General features: G+C 39.3%; 2 protein-coding genes and 1 long non-coding RNA gene across 20 annotated transcripts in view; 2 read left to right on the top strand and 1 right to left on the bottom strand.

Annotated features, from left to right (window-relative positions):
* Window positions 1-19,682, top strand: part of LOC127511276 (uncharacterized) — a 249,197-nt gene that overhangs the window by 141,182 nt on the left and 88,333 nt on the right. The gene's annotated exons all lie outside the window — the stretch shown is intronic.
* LOC127511199 (heavy metal-binding protein HIP-like) overlaps window positions 1-19,682 on the bottom strand; it is a 219,057-nt gene that overhangs the window by 192,100 nt on the left and 7,275 nt on the right. Inside the window, exons 2-4 of one of the 8 annotated variants that reach the window (XM_051891945.1) lie at window positions 12,378-12,428; window positions 12,151-12,282; window positions 11,106-12,057 (exon numbers count right to left, since the gene is read on the bottom strand). The exons of 3 other annotated variants lie outside the window; for them this stretch is intronic. In XM_051891945.1, coding sequence (XP_051747905.1) covers window positions 11,771-12,057; window positions 12,151-12,282; window positions 12,378-12,428 — 470 coding nt within the window. In that variant the 3' untranslated portion in view covers window positions 11,106-11,770. Of the gene's footprint in view, window positions 1-11,105; window positions 12,058-12,150; window positions 12,429-12,602; window positions 13,077-19,682 lie in introns of those variants that run through there. 4 more of the 8 variants (XM_051891944.1, XM_051891950.1, XR_007929876.1 and 1 more) reach the window with 4 other exon arrangements.
* The window catches only part of LOC127511160 (uncharacterized), an 86,475-nt gene continuing 67,745 nt past the window's right edge, over window positions 953-19,682 (top strand). For 2 of the 11 annotated variants that reach the window (XM_051891814.1, XM_051891810.1), the window contains exons 1-4: window positions 953-1,604; window positions 2,232-2,591; window positions 4,274-4,324; window positions 4,420-4,551. In XM_051891814.1, coding sequence (XP_051747774.1) covers window positions 1,001-1,604; window positions 2,232-2,591; window positions 4,274-4,324; window positions 4,420-4,551 — 1,147 coding nt within the window. In that variant the 5' untranslated portion in view covers window positions 953-1,000. Of the gene's footprint in view, window positions 1,605-2,231; window positions 2,592-4,273; window positions 4,325-4,419; window positions 4,552-4,855; window positions 7,367-7,529; window positions 8,252-19,682 lie in introns of those variants that run through there. The other 9 variants (XM_051891815.1, XM_051891811.1, XM_051891818.1 and 6 more) reach the window with 7 other exon arrangements.

The following is a 19,682-nucleotide window of genomic DNA, read 5'->3' as shown; positions in this document are numbered from 1 at the left end:
TATCAGCAAGGTAGAGATAGAAGAAGTGGATGGTGGATGGCGTCTGCAAGCCACTCTTAAGAGTCCTCTACTTAAAATATCAAACTTTTAAAGATTACTTTTTACATGTATTCTAAATTCAAAAAATTCTATTAAAAAACATTTGTACAACATTATATATCAATGAGCTGCATTAAGCAGTCTATGTAAATGTGTCTAAATAATACCGCTTCAGATGGAGCTTCTATGCCACTTTTGCAGTGCAAAGATGCATTTTTTTGATGATTTCTTTTGATTGGTAACAGTCTGATTGGGTCTTAACTGAATTGTTTCTAACTGAATTTATTGTTTAACATTTAAAAACACATTTACTATTTTAACTTAAGAAATTGATGAAATATGATGCATACATTTAATAAGATTAGAAGAAATTGCTCTTATAATGGTAAAAAAAATGCCCCTGGAAATTAATTTAAAGGGGCAAATATCGCCCTGTAATAGAAAAGTTAATGTCTGTTATTGATCAGAAAGTGCTCCTAAAGATAAATGTTAACGTAGATCCCTGAAATGACGTAATCACTACCAAATGAGTTAAAGACCTATCAGCCTGTGACATCTGGAGTTTCATGCCAGAACTAGGTAAATCCATTCACACGACTGGAGATGTGTTTCTGTGATTATTACTCCACGTCCCACAAGGATGCTGACTGCTGATCTATATGAAACTTTAAAAAAAAAAAAAAAAAAAAAAAAAAAAAAAACTAAAAAAGCAAACAAAAAAAGTAAAAGTTATGTTCTGTTGAGATCAACATAGTGCCACAAATGTTGTGAACAGAGTGTTGTAAACATTTACTGTGCCTGGAACATCCCACTAATTATGGTTAACAATTAACTTGAACTACTTTTTTATCTGAAGCAATATAAATCAAGTAAAAAAGACAGTAAATCAGGACACTATAAAAGGAACATGAGAGGCTGTGGGGATGACAGAGCAAGAGCTGGAAACAAACATCAGTGAAGAATGAAGGCTTTAGTATGTATACCGCTGCTGTTGGAAACCTTTGTGTTTGTCATCCAGCAGCAGGTAGATGGAGGACTCAATGAGAATGAGATCAGTCAACAGATCAGCTCTGAGGACGGAAGACAGAATCCACCTCAAACAGACACTTTGAGAGCTGAAGCTTCAACTGACAGCCAACAATACTGTGATCTGGGCATCCCTGACATCCATGCAGCACTGAGAGAACTGACCGCCACCGTTACAGAGCAGAAAGGAAACATCAGAGAACTGACCGCCACCGTTACAGAGCAGAAAGAAAACATCAGAGAACTGACCGCCACCGTTACAGAGCAGAAAGGAAACATCCGAGAACTAACCACCACCGTAACAGAGCAGAAAGAAAACATCAGAGAACTGACCGCCACCGTTACAGAGCAGAAAGGAAACATCAGAGAACTGACCGCCACCGTTACAGAGCAGAAAGCAAACATCAGAGAACTGACCGGCACCATTACAGAGCAGAAAGAAAACAACAGAGAACTGACCGCCACCGTTACAGAGCAGAAAGAAAACATCAGAGCTTTAGAGATGCAACTGATTGATGAGATGAACAAGAAAAATGAAGGTACTTCACCAAAACATTTACTCTTTTATCAATGGTCCTGAAAATAAAACACCAATGTAATACATTGCATAGTGTAAATGTTAGTGTAAAGTTGAGCGTACAGGTGAATCTCAATAATTTTTTTTTTTTTTTCCTGTGATTTAATTCAAAATGTAAAACTTAAATATATTCTAGATTTATTAGACATAAAGTAAAATATTTCCAGACTTTTTTGTTTTCATTTTGATGATTACAGCTTGCTGCTCATCAAAATAAAAAAATCAGTATCTCAAATTATTAGAATATTTAATTTCAAGTTCTATTAAATTACCGTTCTCAGGGTATAAATACTGGGTTTAGGTCGGTAATCCCAACAGCAGTCATGGGCAAGTCTGCTGACTTGACAGTTGTCCAGAAGATGATTGTCAAGACCCTCTACAATGAGGGTACAACCCAATTACAGGTAATTATCAATGAAATGGAGTCATAAAACTCAGTTTATAGTAATGAAAACCCTTCTGCTCCATTCAGACCTCTCTGCAGTTGTGTAATGTGTGTAAGAGAATTAGGGGAAGTTTACATGACAACAGCGTTTTTAGGGTCCTGAAAACGCACGTTTTTAAATGTGTCTGACCGCCACCGTTACAGAGCAGAAAGGAAACATCAGAGAACTGACCGCCACCGTTACAGAGCAGAAAGAAAACATCAGAGAACTGACCGCCACCGTTACAGAGCAGAAAGGAAACATCCGAGAACTAACCACCACCGTAACAGAGCAGAAAGAAAACATCAGAGAACTGACCGCCACCGTTACAGAGCAGAAAGGAAACATCAGAGAACTGACCGCCACCGTTACAGAGCAGAAAGCAAACATCAGAGAACTGACCGGCACCATTACAGAGCAGAAAGAAAACAACAGAGAACTGACCGCCACCGTTACAGAGCAGAAAGAAAACATCAGAGCTTTAGAGATGCAACTGATTGATGAGATGAACAAGAAAAATGAAGGTACTTCACCAAAACATTTACTCTTTTATCAATGGTCCTGAAAATAAAACACCAATGTAATACATTGCATAGTGTAAATGTTAGTGTAAAGTTGAGCGTACAGGTGAATCTCAATAATTTTTTTTTTTTTTTCCTGTGATTTAATTCAAAATGTAAAACTTAAATATATTCTAGATTTATTAGACATAAAGTAAAATATTTCCAGACTTTTTTGTTTTCATTTTGATGATTACAGCTTGCTGCTCATCAAAATAAAAAAATCAGTATCTCAAATTATTAGAATATTTAATTTCAAGTTCTATTAAATTACCGTTCTCAGGGTATAAATACTGGGTTTAGGTCGGTAATCCCAACAGCAGTCATGGGCAAGTCTGCTGACTTGACAGTTGTCCAGAAGATGATTGTCAAGACCCTCTACAATGAGGGTTAGCCACAGAGGGTCACTGCTGAAAGAGCTGGCTGTTCGCAGAGTGCTGTGCCAAAGCATATTCATGGAAAGTTGACTGGAAGGAAAAAGTGTGGTAGGAAAAGGTGTACAAGTGAAAGGAATGACCGCAGGCTTGAGAAGATTGTCAGGTGAAGCCGATTTAAGAGCTTCAAAAGGAGAGGACTGAAGCTGGAGTCAGTGCATCAAGAGCCACCGCACACAGACATCTTCAGGAAATGGGCTACAACTGTCGCATTCCACGTACCAAACCACTTCTGAACCAAAGACAACGTCAGAAGCGTCTTACCTGGGCTACGGAGAAAAAGAACTGGACTGTTGCTCAGTGGTCCAAAATCCTCTTTTCAGATGAAAGTAAATTTTGCACTTCATTTGGAAATCAAGGTCCCAGAGTCTGGAGGAAGAGTGGAGAGGCACAGAAACCATGTTGCTTGAAGTCCAGTGTGAAGTTTCCACAGTCAGTGATGATTTGGGCTGCCATGTCATCTGCTGGTGTTGGTCCACTGTGTTTTCTGAAGTCCACAGTCAACACAGGCATCTACCAGGAAATTTTAGAGCACTTCATGCTTCCTTCTGCTGACAAGCTTTATGGAGATGCTGATTTCATTTTCCAGCAGGATTTGGCACCTGCCCACACTGCCAAAGGTACCAAAAGCTGGTTCACTGACCATGGTGTTACTGTGCTTGATTGGCCAGCAAACTCGCCTGACCTGAACCCCATAGAGAATCTATAGGGTGTTGTCAAGAGGAAGATGAGAGATGCCAGACCCAACAATGCAGATGACCTGAAGGCCGCTATCAAAGCAACCTGGACTTCCAATACACCTGAGCAGTGCCACAGGCTGATCGCCTCCATACCACGCCACATTGCTGCAGTAATTCATGCAAAAGAAGGCCCAACCAAGTATTGAGTGCATAGAAATGAACATACTTTTCAGAAGCCTGACATTTCTGTTTAAATTTTTTTTTTTAATTTCTTTTTTTTTTTTATTGATCTTATGAAGTATTCTAATTTATTGAATTGGTGGGTTTTTGTTAAATGTGAGCCAAAGTCAGTCTGTGTGCACTGAATTTATTTAATACACGAGTTCCACAATTTGAGTTGAATTACTGAAATAAATTAACTTTTCCACGACATTCTAATTTATTGAAATGCACCTGTATACTGTGTAAATTGTGTTATCTGTTACAATAATCAGTGTAAATGTCATTTAACAGAATCTTTATTCCTTCACAGAAATTTCAAATCTTACTCTGAGTCAAGTGGAGTTGAGAAAGGAAAATAGAGGTGAAAGTGTGCTTGAATGATGTTAAATTCAGTGTATCCATTCTCAGTGTAATACAGTAATATATCACAATATTGCTTATGTTTTTCAATAACAGACAGAGAAATAGCTTTTTCAGCTGCACTGATGCAATCTGGCAGTGGATATATTGGTCCTTTAACCACTGAAATCACACTTACCTACAGGAACGTCTTCACAAACATAGGGAACGCCTACAACCCAATTACAGGTAATTATCAATGAAATGGAGTCATAAAACTCAGTTTATAGTAATGAAAACCCTTCTGCTCCATTCAGACCTCTCTGCAGTTGTGTAATGTGTGTAAGAGAATTAGGGGAAGTTTACATGACAACAGCGTTTTTAGGGTCCTGAAAACGCACGTTTTTAAATGTGTCTGTTTTTAGGACATTTTTGTCGTGTAAATGTAGCCTGAAATCATCTGTCATCTTTCTAAACTATTACACAGTGTGTTTGGTAATTGAGCAATCATACAGGAAACAGCTGATTCTGTATCTCTTGTTATTTGATTTAGGTGTTTTCACAGCCCCACTGAAAGGAGCTTACATGTTCAGAGTCTCTGTATGTGGTATTGGCCCAACTGCATCAGGTGCGTCCATTTTTAAGAATGGAGAGCGGGTGGTTGTAGCATATGCCCATCAGGCTCAGAATGTGTTAAACTCTTTGAATGGAGTTGTGTTGATCCTGGAGGTTGGAGATGTTGTCTATGTGAGACTGTACCCTAACACAAGGATATATGATAACGGGAATAACTACAACACTTTCAATGGTTTCCTACTGTTTCCCTTAAGATAACAGGAGCTTTGCTAAAAATGTGATTCCAATAACTCTGAAAGTTAAGTGTATGATTTAAGATGAAAATCATGAAGAATCATTAACATATGAACCTGTATTAATGAGGACTAATGTGTGTTTGGAATTTGCATAAGCTGTATTCATGTAAGTTTGTATAAAGAGTTTCAGCACTGAGACAGACGGGACGAATATCACATGTGACTCAATAGTAGGGCTGTAATGACTTATTGATTAAATTGTAGTACTCTGTTTAAAAAAAAATCCTTGCAATTTACCTGTGTCGAGTAACTGGCAAAAAAAGAAGTGGCACATATCTACGGACGAGAATCCATGAACCGCATTATTGGACCATTTTGTAAGGCTGCACAATATATTAAAACCTTCGAAAAACCGCATAGCATAGTGTCATTGAGTGTTCAGAAAGACTGTGATTCAATTAATTAAATAAATATATCTCCTGCAGGTGTGCTTTAGTTATTTCCATGTGTGTAGGTTACATGCAGTGTTGCCAAGTCCGTGGGTTTCCGCAGAATTGGGCTACTTTAACACTGTTGCCGTGGGTTGTTTTTCATATTATAATGCTAAAAATCAGTTGAAACTGTCATTATGTCTGTGGTCTCCCAGTTTTAAAATCGGTTAAGATCTGAAAATCGTCTAGTGTGTCCCAGGACTAACATGATATTTAGCCCCTGAAATGCAAATTTTACATAGGGGAATCCCGCCAAAAAGTGTTTTTTACCCCCCGGAATGTGTTTTTTACACTCCTAAATATGCAAACTGGTAATCGTGGTTTCAAAATAAAAGCAATTTTATTGGTCAAAATTACTGATTTTGTGTTGACAATTTCCAGAACTTATTCATGTTTTATTTCTAATTAGGACACCACAATTACAAGATTATGTATTACCCGTACAAAAATGTAGATAAAAAATAAACGATAGACATTTAGGCATGGCACTGAAGGGCTGGATTCTGAAATCCACTGCCGCTTCAGATGTACAGTTGCAAGAAAAAGTATGTGAACCACTTGCAGAATCTGTGAAAATGTTAATAATTTTAACAAAATAAGGGAGATAATATTAGAGATAATACAGGCCAAGCGTCATAAACTCCCTCCCTATCAACACAAGCCAACCAATCCCATCATCACGTCAGATGATCCAGCAGACATCTTTCTCACATTCTATCCCAAATCACTACGGGATATCACCCTGGAAATGTCAAATTTATATGCAGCACAGAAAGGTGCCACCCTCAATCTGACTGATGAAGAGCTCCTAACATTCTATGGCATTCTTTTGACCACTGCCTACAACTCAGTCCCAAGACGACGTCTTCTTTGGTCAGATGACAATGATGTGAACAACAAAAGCATTAAAGAGGCCATGCGGAGGAACAGATTTGATGAGATAATGGCTTCCGTTCATGTTGTGGATAACATGAAAGTCACAGATGACCCTTTCTTCAAGGTGCGTCCTGTGTTTGAGGAGCTGAATAAAGTCAACAAAACCATGACTATTCAGGAATATCTGGCAGTGGATGAGATGATGATTGAGTACTTTGGTAGGCATGGATGCAAGCAGTTTATCAGGGGGAAGCCCATTCGCTTTGGTTTCAAGATCTGGAGTCTTGCATCCTCATCTGGATTTGTCTACCAGATGGAACCATATGCAGGTAGCCACACTCGTCTCGTTGAAACTGGACTGGGTCAGGGTCCAAGTGTGGTTCTTCGCTTGGCAGAGAAAGCTGGAGTGCCACCTGGATGCAAGTTCTATCATGACAACCTATTCACAACACTCACCCTGGTTGATGAGATGACCAAAAGGGGCTACGGCAGCTGTGGCACACTTCGGGAGAATCGTCTCTTTGATATCCCACTAACACCAGCAAAGAGCTTCCGGAAGACCTCAAGAGGTAATGCAGAATTCCTTATTGAAGATGGAAAACTGATCGTGAGATGGAATGACAATAGCGTGGTCACTGTTGTGACCAATATGGAGAATAAGTACTCCGATGTTGACACTCAACGATGGAACAAACAGAAACACGCAATGGATAAAGTGAAACAGCCTACATGTATAAAGAGCCACAACACACATATGGGAGGTGTTGACCTGCACGACCAATGTGTGAACCGTTACCGGACTGGCATTCGATCAAAGAAGTGGTAGTGGCCATGCTACAGTTGGGCACTCAATAGTGCTATGGTCAATGCCTGGTGTTATTACAGGTACATGGGGGTGTAATGGGAAGTGGGAGGTGAGGCTGCAGGGTGGAAGGATGGGTCTATATCTTAAGTGGCATGACACAAAAACAAAAACATGTATTTATTAATTATTTAATTCATTCAATACCCACAAATTGAAAATTCATCCATCAATCCATCCATACAGGTCATGTAAAGGGGGAGACAGAGATCTTCTCTCCTTCCAAAGGCTGGTTGCCCAGAGTCTACTCCAGCGCCATGGGATGAGGCCACAGGGGCATGGAAGAAGGTCAGTGTTGGGCTCTGCAATATGTGAGGCTGCCAGATTTGACAACTTGAACCACTGGCCCCACAACACAGGAAGAAAGTACATGAGTTGTCGAAGATGTGATGGACGCACTTCCTTTGCATGTGAGAAATGCAGTGTTGCCTTGCATATTGAGTGCTTCAGGAAATTTCATGCCAACCACTAAAATCTACCCAGGAGAGAGAGGAGTGGAGGGAGAAGAGAGATAGAAAAGGGGAGTGGGTAGGAGACGTATTACATAACTTCCCATTCCGAATGTCTTTAAAAATAATTCTGTATGCACTGTTATTTTTGTTATTTTGTTGTTGTTGTTTTTGTTATATAGATGTTTTTTTTTTTTTTATTAATTCTATTTGTTTTTATTTATTTATTTTCATTTAACTTTTTTGATATACAATGCCCTGTTGGGGCAGCTTAATGGCTGCACTTTGTTCTGCACTATGTTCCACCACTTTAAGACAAATGGATTTGTTGTTCGTTGTGTTTTCATATTGAAGAGATTATAAGCTAGATGCAGCTTTTTTGGGTTTGCATCGAATGTTCTTTGACTTTTCTACATAATAAATGTGTTTATGAATAAAGATTGATCTGTTGAAAACAGTTATTTTGAGTTAAATGCATAAATGTTCTCCTCCTATTCAAATTTTACATTGAAAGGGTGCTTACAACATATTTGCCCACCGGTAACTATAGTTGCCGCACATTCAAACATGATTTTCAAGAAAAAAAAAAAAAACCTGGGGAAAATAATTGCAGAACATGTTCACATAGGACACTATTAACATGACTATATGCATGAAACCATTCAGAAAAATTTGGGCACAAATGGGTTAATACTGTGTGTGGTTACCTGGATGATCTACGACTGTTTTTTAGTTTTGTGATGGTTGTTCATGAGTCTCTTGTTTATCCTGAGCAGTTAAACTGAGCTCTGTTCTTCAGAAAAATCCTCCAGGTCCTGCAGATTCTTCAGTTTTCCAGCATTTTTTGCATATTTGAACCCTTTCCAGCAGTGACTGAGCAGTGAGCGCCATCTGCTGTTAAATCTGAGCTCAGAATCGATTCAAGAGAGAATCGCAATGCATTCGGGAAATCTCAGAATTGATCCATGAATCGAGATGAATCTCGATTTATTCTCCCAGCCCTGCTATCTATTGCATACTTAACTGGAGTCCTTGCAGTGTCAAGCCCTTGTGTGAAGCCCTACTTGAGTGAAGAACTTGATCAAGTTGTTTTCAACCATCCTTTCACAGAGTGACCAGCTGGACAACCAATCTATATTCAAGAAACGCTGAAAACTCATCTCTTCCATGTGCACTTAACTGCCTCCTACAGACCCTTACCTAAAAAATATATTTTTCTTTACCTTCTTTATTTTTTAAATCCCTCCCTGTTCTAGTTTGTACTATTATAGACAGTTCTTGAAACTATGGTATTGCTATTACTTCCTATATTACTTCCTTATTTGTAAGTATCACATATAAAAAAACTTTAAAAGGTTGGCAAGATAGAATTAGGAAGATAACATCTATGTTATGTAGAATTAGTAAGTGTACAATTTCTCCATTATTGACAGAGGTTCAATCAATATAGTCCAAGCTTATCAATAATACAGTCTTAATTTAGCCCCGGGGTGGCCTGTTTACTGGGTTTCAGTAGGCATTCCCGATTTTACCATTAATAATTCATTCATCACACTCAAGTCGTAAAGTGACCACAATCACATCATCTTAACCATCTCACATTAAACGTTTAATTTAGATGAACAGTGTGTGAAATGTAGGCCATACATGAGAGACACTTAAAATTAAATTCAAACATTTAATTTCCAAGAAAACATATCTTTTGAACACTTACAGTGTCTTCTGTTATGTTGACACTGCTCGGTATTTTCCCGCATTTAGCCTGTTCGGCGCGATCATGCACTGACAATAGTACGACCCATTTCAGGGGCGAAATTCCGTAATTTTCACCCTGCTTGCAGTGGATGCTCCCGATTGACATGAGTCCAAAATCAACAATTTATTGCAGATATTCTTCACTGAGTAAAGGATTTTAAAAATGCCCATTTGGGGTGTCAAGGGCTAAACAAAAAGACTACCTTGGTTCCAAAAGCTGTAACTTCTGATTACTTTATGCTATCACCACAAAATTTGATCCAGATGCTGCTCACATGTAAGAATGCCTTCAGGTCTTAAAGAGTTATGTAACCGGCCGCAGAACTTACTGCTTACATGCTCAAGCCAGTCGTGGTTTATTTCCATCCAAATGATGAAGGTAATGAATATACTAAAATCTGTGTTGTTATGGAAAATAACCAGTGGCCAGCAATTATGAATTGTATTCGAGGACTTTCTGTTTTTGCTGCTCAGGATTTTTAATCCAATAATTTTAGATTTTAGAAACAATAACTGTAAATTACATGAAGACTACATGTCCTGTCAGGAATTACAATGCAGTGCCATTATTATACCACATAAACATAAACAAAGTTGTAATTTTCACAAGGATACAGATGTCACGTTATGTTAGTGGTCTGTGTGAAACTAAGCGAAAGCGAATCTTTCACTTCTGCCATCTCACATAAGTGCCAAAGACCATGTGAAGCGATTAAGAAACATTTGATAGTACTAAAGAGAGTAAGTAAAAGTGCAGTGAACGGCAAAAGAGATTTAATTTGGTTCTGACATACTGACCAATAGACTGGCTGCCAATTTCTGTGTTTGCACGAATTGTGCTCTCTTTTTAGACTTATTGCACTTGAACAGTCAAAATTGTGTTAAAATGTCCATATTGGGGGTTATGTGTTAAGTAAACAAACAAAAATAGTTTGGGGCGTGTCAGTATTTAATCTGCACATTACTGTAAGTCTTAAATTGAAAGCAACTTAATTTAATCAAACAACAGAAACAAAAAACAGTAGCTACTTAAACTTACAACATAAATATACAGACAGAAACTGTGCTTTATTTATTTATGCTATTGTCACTTTCTTTGTTCTAATTTTATTACTAACTGTTTACTTTATTACTTATTAATTGAGAACTTTTTACTAATAGGCAAGTATTTGTTTTGCTGTGGTTTGCTTAGCCTATAGATTTGGGTTATATTGCCCATTCATCGCACTCAACAACCCCCTTTCTACGCCTGAAGAAAATGTCCATGTTGTTTTAAATGTTAAAATATACCAGAATTTGGTAAGAGACAAAATTAAACAAGATTTATGCATTTTGTTTGTCCTTCGTGTCATTTGTGTCTGAATGACTACTGTCATCTAACATAACACAAACCGGTAAATGTGCTGTCTTAATTATAAATAAAACATCACAATTGTTTTGCAAATTTATGAAATAAAAAGTTATTTTAATTGTAAAATTTGATTGATAAATATGTTATCATTAGTGCTCCAAAGCAAGCTGTTAAGCGGAGTGAACTTAAAAACAAAGGAAAGCTGGATCCAAATGCAGTGAGTTTAATAAAAGAATAAACATAATAAATCCAACATGGAGAACTGAGGAAATACGTCCACAGAAAACCAGGGGAACAGACTGGGATCATGACACAAGTATTGTTGGGGAAATATTCATGAAAATATGAGGAAAAGAAAATGCCACAAAGTCTCTTTATTCTCTTATTTATAAATTAGCCCAATCTTTACTCATCCATCCTAGGTGTATATGACTTTATTCTTTCTGACGAACACAATCAGAATTATATTAATAAATATCCTGAAGTGTCCAAGCTTTATAATGGCAGTGACCAATGAGTATGAGCTGAAGAAAGTACTTCCATCCTAGGCAAAATGGGCTACTTGGGCTAATTTTCATTTGAAAGTGAATTAATCCTTTAAAGAATTATTATTTAACATTCTAGGTTTACTACTTTAACAGATCACTTTTCAGTCACATGATATTCATGGGTCCTGTCTGTCTTAGTGCTGAAACTCTTTATACAAACTTACATGTATAGACAGATCAGACTTTTATACAGTAATCTATTACAAATTTCAAACACACATTAGTCCTTATTAATACAGATTCATATGTTAATGTTTCCTTATGACTTGAATCATACACTGAAGGATCATAATTATTGCAATCACAATATTCCAAAAGCTCTTGTTATCTTAAGGGAAACAGTAGGAAACCACTGAAAGTGTTGTGGTTATTATAGCTATCTACTATCCTATTGCCAGACCAAAGTCTCACATAGACAACATCTCCAACCTCCAGGATCAACACAACTCCATTTGAAGAGTTTAACCGATCCTGAGCCTGAGGCTGAATATCATGTGCTGAAACCACCTGCTTTCCATTCTTATGAATGGCTGCAGTTGATGTAATTCCCCCATGACCATATACAGAGATTCTGAACATGTACGCTCCTTTCAGTGGGGCTGTGAAAATACCTAAATCAAATAACAAGAGATACAGAATCAGCTGTTTCCTGTATTTTCATTACTATAAACTGAGTTTTATGACTCCATTTCATTGATAATTACCTGTAATTGGGTTGTAGGCGTTCCCTATGTTTGTGAAGACGTTCCTGTAGGTTAGTGTGATTTCAGTGGAAAAAGGACCAATATATTCAATGCTCGATTGTGTCAGTGAAGCTGAAAAAGCTATTTCTCTGTCTGTTATTGAAAAACATAAGCAATATTGTGATATATTACTGTATTACACTGAGAATGTATACACTGAATTTAACATCATTCAAGCACACTTTCACCTCTATTTTCCTTTCTCAACTCCACTTGACTCAGAGTAAGATTTGAAATTTCTGTGAAGGAATAAAGATTCTGTTAAATGACATTTACACTGATTATTGTAATAGATAACACAATTTACACAGTATACACTCAACTTTACACTAACATTTACACTATACAATGTATTACATTGGTGTTTTACTTTGAGGATCATTGATAAAAGAGTGAATGTTTTGGTGAAGTACCATCATCTTTCTTGTTCATCTTATCCTTCAGTTCTGTAACGGTGGCGGTCAGTTCTCTGATGTTTGCTTTCTGCTCTGTAACGGTGGCGGTCAGTTCTCTGATGTTTGCTTTCTGCTCTGTAACGGTGGCGGTCAGTTCTCTGTTCCTTTCTTTCTGCTCTGTAACGGTGGCGGTCAGTTCTCTCAGTGCTGCATGGATGTCAGGGATGCCCAGATTGCAGTATTGTTGGCTGTCAGTTGAAGCTTCAGCTCTCAAAGTGTCTGTTTGAGGTGGATTCTGTCTTCCGTCCTCAGAGCTGATCTGTTGACTGATCTCATTCTCATTGAGTCCTCCATCTACCTGCTGCTGGACGACAAACACAAAGGTTTCCAACAGCAGCAGTATACATACTAAAGCCTTCATTCTTCACTGATGTTTGTTTCCAGCTCTTGCTCTGTCATCCCCACAGCCTCTCATGTTCCTTTTATAGTGTCCTGATTTACTGTCTTTTGTACTTGATTTATATTGCTTCAGATAAATAAGTAATTCAAGTTAATTGTTAAACATCTACTGAGTTTGGAACATCCCTTTGATTATGTTTATCTCTATTCACAACATTTGTGACACTATGTTGATCACCATGTTGATAACTTTGACTCATCTCTTACTTTGTATTTTTTATATAGATAGCAGAAGCGGAGTGATAATCACAAAGATTGTTGGATCACAGAAATCCCCAGTCGTGTGAATGGATTGTCGGATCTGCACACTAGCACAGGATAAAATCTTTTTACACTTTAATAGTATTTATAGCACCTAACTTAAAACAGGCTGTGTGACTATGAGGAATTATTACCTCAAAATGTGTGCCCATATGAAAGTTTGAGTGAGTTTATTTAAATTAAATACATTAGTTATTGTGTCAGTGATTATCCAGATCTCTGATATATTTCTGACCTCTGATATAGATGGTCACTCCACTCTCTGGTATCCATGTGCATATCTTACAAATATTACCAGGTTTACCAGCTTTATGTTGTGAAAAAAAAGGAAAGATTGGATGTTAATTTACACAGAAAAAAAAAAAAAAATTAGTAAGTGATGTTTACATGTAATGTTGAAGCCTTGTGTCTATACTAATGAAACCATTGTTGCTGAACTTGTGTTGAATCCACCAAATTCCTTTAAATGTTATTTTCCACATGCAACAACATCCTGTATCAACAGATGTAGAACTGAATAAATGCATGGATTAATAGATACAAAAAAAAAGTAATTTGAGGACAAAATCTATTTCATTCTTTCCTTCCTGTTACTGTATAATTATATACAAAATATACAGAAAAACACACTATATGTGTGAAAATCACTATAATTATTCAACACAAAACTTAATAAAAGTTAATAAATTATGTATAAAAGCATTAAATGTAATTATTAACCTGATTTACAACTTTTCTCGTACAAGAATGCTCTAGATTTTGGGAAACTGGATTTATGCACTTCTGATAAAGTTTACAATAACTTGTTTTATGGTATCATAATGTGAACTGTTGTTTTGTGGTGTGAACTTTGATCTTAAAACCTTTAAACTTATTATTTTTGGAAGTTAGTCGGCCGACACCAACAACAAACGAGTAACCAATCAGCTCAGAAGAGCTCAGAAGAATATCACTGCAATGAAGGTTGTAAAGAACGTCCACTGAAGGCGAGCGTAGTGAACTTAAGTGCAGTTTAATATCATTCCAAACAAAATACGAAAACAAAGACGTGGCTTGACATGGCTTGGCTTGACATAAACAGACACTCACCAAACAGCGGGTTACACATTACGACTTCTTATACCATTGAATTGCTTTCGCAGTACTTTGATGTCATACACCGATCGGTCTGCACAGCGCCGATGCATCTCGAACAAGCCTATTATCATATGAGGGCAAGGGAATCACGTGACAACAGGGAACGCATGGCAAACATAAACAAAGCAATGAAACAAAGCATGAACTTGAAAATAAACCAAATAAACCATGAAACATAACGCCTTATTTAGTGATGGCCGATTTCAAAATACTGCTTCAGGAAGATTCAGAGTGTTATGAATCAGCGTGTCGAATCATGATTCGGATCGCGTGTCAAACCGCCAAACTGCTGAAATCACGTGACTTTGGTGCTCCGAACTGCGGATTCGACATGCTGATTCATTACTCTCCGAAGCTTCCTGAAGCAGTGTTTTGAAATCGGCCATCACTAAATAATTCGTTATTTTGGTTTTTTGGCACACCAAAAATATTCTCGTCGCTTTATAATATTAATATTGAACCACTGTACTCACATGAACTGATTTAAATATGTTTTTAGTACCTTTATGGATCTTAAGAGAGGAAATGTCATTGCTCCCTATGTAGGCCTCACGGAGCCATCGGATTTAAACAAAAATATCTCAATTTGCGTTCCGAAGATTAACAAAGGTCTTACGGGTGTGGAACAGCATGAGCGTAAGTAATAAATCACAGAATTTTAATTTTTGGGTGAACTAACCCTTTAACGCTTGTCAGGACAAGTGGATTTATTTGAAGGGGCAAGTGAAAGAGAATTTTATTTTCTCGACCAGACAATATTGCCTGATTAAAACATCAGTAACAAAGAATAACTAGGCAATCACCAAAATGCGATAGTGATTCTGATTTTATTACATTCGAAGTAAGTGGTGACTGATACACCGTAACAAGGTTGCGCTGTTGAGGCTCGCACAGCCTCTTGAGGAGAAATCAAATTAAATGAGCGCAACACAAACAAAGATACTTAATTAAAATACTGCAGTAAAAAATCAAAATGCTGATTTTTTTATTTATAACGTATGATACAGTTAAGCAACATTAAAGTAGAGTGCTGTTTTCCACATTATTAAAATCACAATTGAAAATGTGACACTGAATGACAGCATACAACACATCAATAAACAAGCACCTAGTTAAAATTAAGTCACTTACATTTTAGGAGCAATATTGACAGTTTTTCTTCTATTTCAGCAGTAAAAATATAGTTCCAAACAAAGATCACATCAGAACCACATCCTCTCACAGCAATTAACACTCAGTAGTGTCGCATTACTGAGTCAAATTTTCAATGGCCCATTCATAAAAGACTTCCTTATTCTGGAATAAATCAGCTGTTTAAATGAATCGCTTTATAGAATGAACCACTGACTCACTCATTACACGGTCATTTGCCGCCACCTACTGGCGATTTAATTTCATCCCCCAACATTTCTTCTATGTATATTCAAAAATATTTCTGCAGTGGAAAGACGGCATACTTGGAGGTATCCAAATTGCGATGCACCTTGGTCGCCTTGTGATGATCAAAGAAGTTAATAGGGAAGGCAACCTACTTCACTGAAAGCATGTACATCGAGTACGTTGGCCCTGCCAGCAACAATGGGACTGTTGTCTGCCACATAATGGTAGAGGCACCACCTGTACAGTTACCTGCCACACCAATTACATATGCCACCTCTGACATTGACTGGATCATGATTTTGTGCTCTTTGTGGGGGGTCTGGTTGCTGTGTTTGTCTGGTTGTACTTCATCAAATGGGGATGACCAGAAGAGCATCAAGAAACAGTAAAGCAGGCCGCCCGTCACTGCTGTTCAGCCAAATACAGTTCAAGTTATTTGACTATGTGATTGTAAAGCTTATTATTTATGTTTTTGTTTTTGATATGTTTTTCGAAGCTGTATTGTAAAATTCACTGAACAAGACTGTTAAACTTTGGGCCAAATACAATCCAATATACATACGTTTATGTCATTGTAAAGCCTACTTTTTTTGCTGTATGCAACAAGCCAAAGCACATTACTGTATGTTGTTCGGGAAGACCAATCCTCTTGTGTAAATAAACAAGCCAATGCACATTGGCATGCAAGGAAATAAAGATTACCATTTAATGCTTTTGTAGTTTTTTCAGTGTACTTGATTTAATTTTTCAATTGTTTCTTTCAACAGATTGTTGCATTTGTAATACCACTGATGTCAGAGACAGAGCTAGCCAAACACATTCCCTGTTATGGAGACAGAGTGGCAACTGTGCCAATCATTCCCTGGAAAATACAGACAGCAAAAGTAACTTGTTTGAGAGATTAAGGAAACAAGTATGTACTACAAGTGGCAAAGAAGAACATCGACAACAGATTTCCAAAATATATGCTGGAAATATGCTCATCAAGAACATTTCGTCTGAAGAACATCTGGATGTCACAAATGATCACATTCTCTGTTCCCAGTTCGCATCTTATAATTCGTGGACATCCCCCATTTTGTAGCACACTATCCACGAAGTAACCAGCGATAATATCAGGGTTGATGTTAGTGTATTCTGCCTTGAGCAAGATGATTCTGCGAGAAAATCCATCTGTCCACCCTTTAATACAGATTCCATGTGCTTTGAGTTTATCATAAGAATCTACATGCCAAATATAATTGGGTCCTTGAGAAAAGTTTTGCTGACATGAACATTCTGGATCTTTTTCTGCACGTATATCATTTTCCAGGCATTTTGCACACATCCAGCGGTATCCGTAGAGGCGTCCTGGACATAAGTCGTCATGGCCACGAGAAACGGATGTCGTTCCCTCAACATAGGATCTCGAGGCCACAACTTTACATCACGTGGACAAAACATAAGGATGTTGTTACCTTGCCAAAATGATCTCGTGGCCATGATAAAACTAAGTGAACCAAAAATGTCCCCTCCAGGTCACCGTACCTTACTCATGACATTACAGTTGTTGAAATCTGAATGCAAAAAAAGTCCATTATTTATATGAAAGGTTACTGCATTTATTTTTAATTTATTACCAGCATACATGGATAAATCAGATATGAGCAATTCAGAAAATAACAAAAAAAAAAAATCAAAACATTTTTTCCCTAAGATACGCCATCTCAGTATGTAAATTATAATAAAATTATTGCTAACCATTTCTCTCTCAATTGAAAGTTAAGTGGTGTTAGTTTTATATTTTACCAACACCGCGAGTGTCACGGTTTTGTTCAGTTAGTTTCCTTTTCATGGACTTTTAGTTTGATACCTTCAGTCACATGTGTTTCCTTTGTCTAGTTTCCCGCCACAATCAGTCACCATGGACACTCATCACGTTCCTTACAGCTGTTTGTCATTATTAGTTAATTTGTCTGTGTATTTAGTTCCCTGGTTTCTGTTCATTGTTGTCGGGTCTCGTTTGTGTACGGATGTGTTACCTTCTATGCCTGTGGATTTATTAAAGTCAGCCTCATCTTCATTCCCTTCGTGTTCGTGTGAGTTCTACCAGCACAGTCCCTGACAGAAGACCCGACTTAGATAAAGAGTGTTAGCATCGTGCTTAAAAAACTTTTTTTCTCACTTTTCGTGTTCAGTGGTTTTTTTTTTTCGTTCTGTTCTCGCCCGTTGGCACTATGGATTTTGCACCGGTCCAACTCATGTGCCTTGAGCAGGGAGAAAGCTCCCTCGAGAGACATTTGGAAAAATTCCTGGATCTCGCTTATCTGACCACCTTCCCGGACTACTGCCTGTGCTCGTTCCTCTTTGTTGGACTCAACGCCGCCACATGAGCACAGCTGTCTGGGGAGGGTCCTCGAGGGAGCTTTGCGTCCTATGTGGAGTGGGTGCTGGCATCCTGTGGATCAGCGCTCACCATCGAGGTTGCCGCCAGCCCCACTCCCCATCCAGTGCCCAGCCAGAACCATCCAGATGGCGAGGATCAACGACCTGAGCCCACCGCAGCAAGCGCGACGGAGACCGCTGCAATGGAGCCCAAGCCCACAAGTGCAACCGAGGGTTACATTGTCACGGAGTCTGAGCAGCGTGCGCCTGACCAGGTGTGTGAGCCAGCCGAGCCATCCATCGCTGAGGGAGTGTTGGTAGAGTTTGAGGGTTCGGAAGTGAGCCCCGCCCACCCTCCCGCTACTGAGAGTAAGTTTTTGGCTGAATTACTGCTCGACTCAAGATGTGAAGTGGACACTTTCCTAGCCCCTATACTGTCATCTGAACCTGCCTGTCTTCTTCCTACTCCATTGATCCTGCCCAGCATGCCTCTCACACCATCTCTCCAGTCTGTTTCCCAGTCTCCAGCCATCGGTGCCACCCAGTCATCTCCATCTCCCTCCAGTCCCTCTGTACCACCTCCTCTCAGTAGTGGGGCACCATCTCGGGCCTGTTGGGAACCGTCTCCTCCTGGGCACGAAGAGCCCGAAGCTCCGCCTCCAGCCTCAGAGGGTCTCGAGGCGCCTCAACCTGTCGCCCGGGCTCCTGCACCTGCGCTCCTTCCACCCTCGACCTCGGAGTGGACCATCGGCCATTTGGCTGTGCCGGACTCCCTCGGCACGTCGGCTCCACCTGGATCAGGCGTCACTTCACCTCCGCTGTGGACTTGCGGACAGTCCGCTGCTTTCTGGTCCTTCACCCCTTAGACTATGGCTCGCTCCGCCTCCGCCCTCGGTCGCTCCAGCTCGTCCTCAGACCTCTGGATCCCCTCCTCGATCTCTGGAGGTCGTCGCTGCGGCTCCGTCGCGGCTACCAGGATCTTCGCCATCTCTCCACCACCTCGGCTCTTCGGCTGCGCGGTGGGCTCCATCCTCGCCGTGATTGTCTCCAGTCATCCCCATGGCGTCCCTCATCTGTGTTCCACCATGGCTCCTCCCTCCATCAATGCCGCCGTGGGGCACTACCCTGGCTGTGGCCTGGATCATCAGCAGCCCCTGCTCAAGGCCATCACTTGGCTATCACCACCTCCTGCACCACCCTGGACTTTTATGTTCCGCCCCCTCCCGTTTGGCCGTCTACCTCCAGAACCACCACCTGCATCTTCTGCATATCCATGGTCCAATCTGCCTGCTTCTGCCATCCTGCTGCCTCCCCTTCTCTCCAGCCCTTCGCCACATCCTCATCCTCCTCCTAAACCTCCACCATCTATCTGTATGTCTTCATCCTTCCACGGCACGAGGACGCGCCTTGCCGGAGGGAGCGTAATGTCACGGTTTTGTTCAGTTAGTTTCCTTTGTGTTCAGTTTGTTTCCTTTGTCTAGTTTCCCACCACAATCA

Source organism: Ctenopharyngodon idella, chromosome 4 (assembly GCF_019924925.1).
Source record: "Ctenopharyngodon idella isolate HZGC_01 chromosome 4, HZGC01, whole genome shotgun sequence".
Taxonomy (NCBI): Eukaryota; Metazoa; Chordata; class Actinopteri; order Cypriniformes; family Xenocyprididae; genus Ctenopharyngodon; species Ctenopharyngodon idella.
This window is presented reverse-complemented; position numbering and strand designations above follow the sequence as displayed.